General features: G+C 45.8%; 1 protein-coding gene across 1 annotated transcript in view; it reads right to left on the bottom strand.

The window, feature by feature from the left end:
• Positions 1 to 2,144: 2,144 nt before the first annotated feature.
• Positions 2,145 to 6,000, bottom strand: part of LOC119454050 (uncharacterized) — an 87,671-nt gene continuing 83,815 nt past the window's right edge. The window contains exons 11-13 of the mRNA XM_049667891.1: positions 5,846 to 5,908; positions 3,936 to 4,000; positions 2,145 to 2,165 (exon numbers count right to left, since the gene is read on the bottom strand). Of these exons, the coding sequence (XP_049523848.1) occupies positions 2,145 to 2,165; positions 3,936 to 4,000; positions 5,846 to 5,908 (149 nt within the window). The remainder of the gene's footprint in view (positions 2,166 to 3,935; positions 4,001 to 5,845; positions 5,909 to 6,000) is intronic.

Raw genomic sequence — 6,000 nt, 5'->3', positions numbered from 1 at the left:
CTTACTCACTACTCCCTTCCATGGAAGATATATTTTTGGTTCCAACGAGGCCGCCATGAAGAAATCACAGACGAATACAGAGTGCAAATAATACTATTGCGTCGGTTATTTTATTGCATGCGTGCATGCATGCCAGTTTCCGATAGGTGTGCTACAAAGATTCTCTCCAATGTCTGCTGTCCAATGTCCAAAATGGATGCAGAATACGGGGAGACAGGTGACAGACTTTCTGTCACCCCCTGTCGCCTCCCAGCGGGCAATTGGTACACCCTTTCTGCAGAAAGTCTGCTCAGCCTCTGTAGCCGCAGGATGCAGCATGTCTGCAGAAAGTCTGTCGAGAGTGTGCTCACACGATGCATCAAAGAAGCAGACATTGGAGAGAATCTTTGTAGCACACCTATCGGAAACTGGCATGCATGCACGCATGCAATAAAATAACCGACGCAATAGTATTATGACTCATGGTCTGTAAGATTTCTGCGGCAAGACCGCAATTTTTTTCTTCTGAGGGCGTAAGGCAACGGCTGTAGGACTGGGTGAATAAAATCACGAAGAAATGTAGTAAAAACTAAATTAGGTGTTCTTACTTACCCAGCACGGTGTACCATTTGTCCATGAGCCTCGCGGTGCCAACCAGAAAGCACTCACACTAGCTCCGCCACATACGTATGTACACTTCATCGCAGTCACATTCTAGAGAGACGGAAAAGGCCTTTTTCAGTAGGCCACTCATACATCCGTTGATCGAAAAAAAATTCAGAGCCCTTCAACTACTGTGAAGATGGAAGCCAGCCAAGATGTGACTATGGTGGGTCTGCTACCGTGAATATTGCTGTAGTGAATTTATATATTACCATTATTGACTATATTGAGCGCATTCGGCATGTTCGTCAAATAGCAAGGACACCACCGTCGTGTTTTCGCCCGGCGCGATGGACAAGTAGTGCGTTCGCTGCGCCAAGTCCACCCCATCGTCATAGACTATAGCGTATGAGTCACAGCACTCATAGCCACGGTACACTGCACGGCATCGTCAGGATCCTGATGTCAAGATCCTGGAAGATGTGGTTAAATGAGCGGCCGTCCAATAGCGGGTCCAAGGGCAACTGATGATAACAGCACTAGCGTGATCTCTACGCCACGAGACAAAGGGGCACAACGATTGGTGGGACGTGCCGCCGCCGAGTATCGCGACACTTGTGAAAAAAAATTACACCATCTTCCCGTAGGCGAACCCTGAGTAGTATGCGAAGCAGCCATGGGGTCGACTCAAGGTAGTTTTATCAGCTGTATAAACTTGGACATGCAGCAGCACCAGCAACGCGCAGAACTGTTGTCGACGCCGTCGGCGTTTTGCCCGCGTTCGCACCGAACGCGCGCGGCGTTGGTGATTGTTTCCGGTGCCTCTGGGGCGCCTACCATCACACCTCTAACCTAAGCTGCTTTGCATAATCGCGCGCGGAGCCGCAGGTGTTGCCATTCGTTGCGCAATCCGTAGAGGAGAGGAGCGTAGGAGAGGTGAGGAGAAATGCCAAGAGGAGAGGAGATGAGACAAGGAGAGGAGGGGGAGGAGGATGCACATGCGCAGTAGGGGTGTGGACGCCGCACGGCGGAGGGAGGGAGGGAGTGACATAGTCCCGACCATAAGATGCCTCGCATCTAAAAGGCAGCGGCACGGCAATGGCGAGGTGTTTAACAATGGGCCATCCATTATCCGTGTTTACACCTGTGCCAAGGCACAACTGGCGGGAAGCCGAAACGCACATCGAGCCAAACCACCAAGCACATGGAGCCAAAGCAATGCTGATAGTTTTTTTTCTGCACGCGGACACGATCCGGGGGAATCTAGCCCCTAACAGCTTCGCTGTAACAGTCAGACGAGGGCGTGTGAACCGCAAATTGATGGCAAAGTACGATGTTGGGCAAATTGGTGCACAGCTGTCAATATTTTTAGCGCGAACGGTAAGTGCAGGAAATAGCAAACGGACTCACAGAGCGCCAGAACAACGGCTACGGGGGCTAACGAAAACATGCTCATATCAAGAACAGCGCAGACACATGTATGAGTGTTCATTTTGTCGCACTATACAACTGAATGTATCAGTTCATATATGTAACTGTGCGATATATGGTGCGTTGGGTTGCTACAGCTTTGCTCTGTTTATCTGCAAATGCAAACAGTTCATACATGCGCACGATTTCAGGAATGCAAATTAGTTGAGAGTTTTGCGCGTTTTCGGTCCGTTTTGTTTATTTTTATTTATTTATTTATTTTTTTCTTTCTTCCGCTTCACTTTTGCACCACTAGCTCTTTGAGTAAGATCCGGGGCAAATATAAGGCGCTTAGGATTCGTTCAAGAAATTCCTAGAAACAAAAACAACTTTTCACCCGCAAAACAAAAATGCCTGCTTCCCGAAAACGATGGCTCACCATGGTTCAAGCATCGACTAGCTTTAGATAGACATGCGAAAAATCATAGCTCTTGGTCTGTAACCCGGATGGTGACACCTAAATACGGTGAGTGCCGACGGTTAAAAAAATACATCTATATTGATGCCTCGCCGAGGAATATCAAGATTTGCCCTAAACCTAATGCTTGCGAAGTAAGCAATTAATGTTGACTAATTGTGCAGTTAAGCAGAATGCTATAGATAGTGTGACTTGCTACATACAATAGCCAACAACGTGCACTTCGTCGCGTCCTCCTAGAGTGATTCGACATATCTGTAAACCTTGGCTAAAGTCCGCTGGGACACGCTCTATAAAACCTTAGCACTTGTTGCACAGCATCATTTTTCTAGCGATTTTATCACGCTAAACCCTTAAAAAGTTAAGCCGAGGAGTAGTAATTGGAATACTCGGCTTGACAATGCAAGACATTCCGTTCAATCCGAGGTCAGATATTCTGTTTGTAGGTGTTTTTTTTTTGTATTTGCCTTTAAGAGACGGAAACACAGTCACCTCTAGCTGGGCGTCGCGAAATGATACGTAGAATGTCTCCAAACATTAAAAGCATCATAGCTTGAAAGAGTTCGTCTCTTATGAGTATAACTAATATGCAAGTAGAAAGCGAGAATATCAGAGAGCGCAACATAGTAACCACACCGAGGAAGTACTCCCAAATCTAGCAAGCCTGGAAGCAGCTCCAGGAATACTAGACGGTCGCAAGTGCCCTATGTACGCAAACGTAAATGGCAATGTCCAGAGCAATACTTATGAGGCAAAGTATCAGAGCAATTTATAGATCCCGCACTGCAATTTAGCCACAACTGAGGAGTTATCGGCTTTAACCGAATTCCTGCCTAAAATTTTTGTCTCGCATTTCTGACAAAGAAAAAAGCAAGAAGTGTTTCTTTTAGTGGCTGATAAGTTGCTCATTATTTAACACGTTTTTATAGGATAGTTGGTGCGACATCGAAAGTACGTACAGTACGTGCAGACGGAGACAGAGCAAGGAACTAGACAGAATGGAGCGCTGACTTAGAAGTGTTTCTTTTAGTGGCTGATAAGTTGCTCATTATTTAACACGTTTTTATAGGATAGTTGGTGCGACATCGAAAATACGTACAGTATACGTGCAGACGGAGACAGAGCAAGGAACGAGACAGAACGGAGCGCTGACTAATTTATTTCAACGCTTTCCTGGATAGATATGAAGAGCGAGACAAAATGAACAGACGGAAACAACCAACAACACATTCGCTTTTTTTTTTTTCTTGTCCATTTCATTAGCTGGTCATTTCATCCAGGCGCACTACTTACACACTTGCAGAACGAGCAGAAGTCGCAGCGTAATAAGCAGTGGAACAAATGAAACACATGAAACATGTCACGTTTTTCAAAACATGGCTTAAGTGATGTCCCCGTTCCGCGTGCCCCTGAAGCCATACACCAACTTGTTGCGACCTTGTTAAGGCGCTTCAAGAAAACTTGCCTTTACGGGACACTTGGTAGGTGGACATGTAGTGGCATTGCTGGAGGACCGCAGAACCAAAGCGGCTGCAACAGGAACAGTTCTATTGTACGCACGGTGGTATTCGCATGCACCCTCAATGTACCGTTGCTATTCAGTTCTCAATCAACAATGTATTCGCTTAATGCGGAATTCTATCGACTATACATTCACATCTAGCACTCACGGTTACAGCGTTACACTGATGACACAGCAGCTCCTCTGTGAGTGGTCTCCGTTTACCTATTTTGACAGGCTGAAGACGACGACGATGATGCTAATGGCAGCTAACGTAAAAGCTAGCTGAGGGTAGCGATATGGGCTTGTTGATATGGCATCTTCTACTTCGTTGTAGCGCATGCAGGCAGAACGACAAACACACACAAATGCACACTAGACAACACACAGCGTTCGGTGTTGTCTAATGTGCGTTCTTGTGTACCTATCGTTCTGTCTACGTAAACGTACAAAGTAGTAAAAGGTCTTTTTTTTTTACAAAGTAGTAAAAGGTCGCATTCACAATGAATGCGAAGGCCAACCGGCCGCGTAGTCTGGGCACCCAAAACATGACTACTAGCCCTCTCGTGTGCTATAGTAGCTGTCAATCGCAGTTCCAGTAAGCGTCGATGAATGTTATCTTTATATTTTTTTTTCGTTTTGCCATGAACAGCTTCCAAATACCTCGGTAGTCGCGGTCAGAGCTTTGTGAGCATGTGTTGTGGCTAACCGCTTATCGCTGGTGCGCTGTCCAAGTTTTGCGTAACGCATGTTAGTACGAGCTGTGCGGCATAATTTTAAATGCGAAGTTTTTCTTGGCGAACATTTGCTACTTTGACAGTATCTATCTATCTATCTATCTATCTATCTATCTATCTATCTATCTATCTAGCTGCCTACGTCTTTGTGCTCTCATGGTCGTTTCGTTAACTTCGTATGTCAAAAATTGGCATAGTATGACAGGAGTATATGACGAACATAAGTGCATGATAGGTCATGACGTGTGTCATGTAGGTCATGACAATGACCCAGCGAAAAGGATTAGCGCTCAAGAACCACTGAAATGGTTTCGGACGTGGGTACTAAGTGAGAGAGAGAGGGAAAATGATTTAATGAAAGGCAGGGAGGTTAACCAGTACTGAGCCCGGTTGGCTACCCGACACTTAGTAGGGACTTTCTATTCTTCTCTTAATCTCTACTAATTGAAGGAAACACTAAATGATGCTGGTAGGAGTCAATCACGAGCATGACTCAGCAAAAATGACAATCACTCAGCAAAAAAAGATTAACACCCAAAAACAAATGGAATGGGTTTGGATGTGGTACTAAGTGAAGTAAAATGCTAAAGGTTGATAGTCGAAGTCATAATCATGAGCATGACTAAGGCTTTCGACTTAAGATCTCTTAGGTGTTATTGCGACCCGGGGTCGACGACGAGAGACGGAGCTTTCGTCTCATCTTCGTCTGCTCCAAGACTCCGTCTCTCATCGTCGACCCCGGGTCGCAATAGTAGTGGCAGCGGTGGGATCTCCCGTCGCCTTGATGATAGGCACGTAGTACGGAACAACAGTGTAGCTAAAGGGACTCCTGACGACTCATGACATGAATGTCATGACATGCGTGTCATGTAGCTCATGAAAAAGCCGCCTACGTCTTGGTGCTTTCATGGTCTTTTGTTAACATGGTAGGCTCCCCGCACACTGCTTCGCATAACATCGATTCCCACAGGGCGTGGGATCTGCCGGCTTCGTACATTGTCAATTATAAATAAAGAAACTTGGGTAATTGAAATGGATAACATCGTCCCATTTCATGTACACACATGCATACACATTTCATGGATCCCAGTACTAAGCCCGCGATAATTCGCGTTCTAAATTAATCAGGCAACTTACCTAGAAAGATTGCTGCCGCCACGAGGATCATTATCCGTGAATCTACCTCGACCGAATGGAATCCTACAAAAAAATGTAACATCCGTTGCGTTATATAGAGCGCATGGTACAGATCTCCCGCAACGTTCTCTCAATCATACAAAACACGCTGCCTT

The sequence above is a fragment of the Dermacentor silvarum genome, chromosome 5 (assembly GCF_013339745.2).
Source record: "Dermacentor silvarum isolate Dsil-2018 chromosome 5, BIME_Dsil_1.4, whole genome shotgun sequence".
NCBI classification, from domain to species: Eukaryota; Metazoa; Arthropoda; class Arachnida; order Ixodida; family Ixodidae; genus Dermacentor; species Dermacentor silvarum.
Note: the sequence above shows the minus strand (reverse complement) of the source record. Positions and strands in the feature narration are given on the sequence as shown.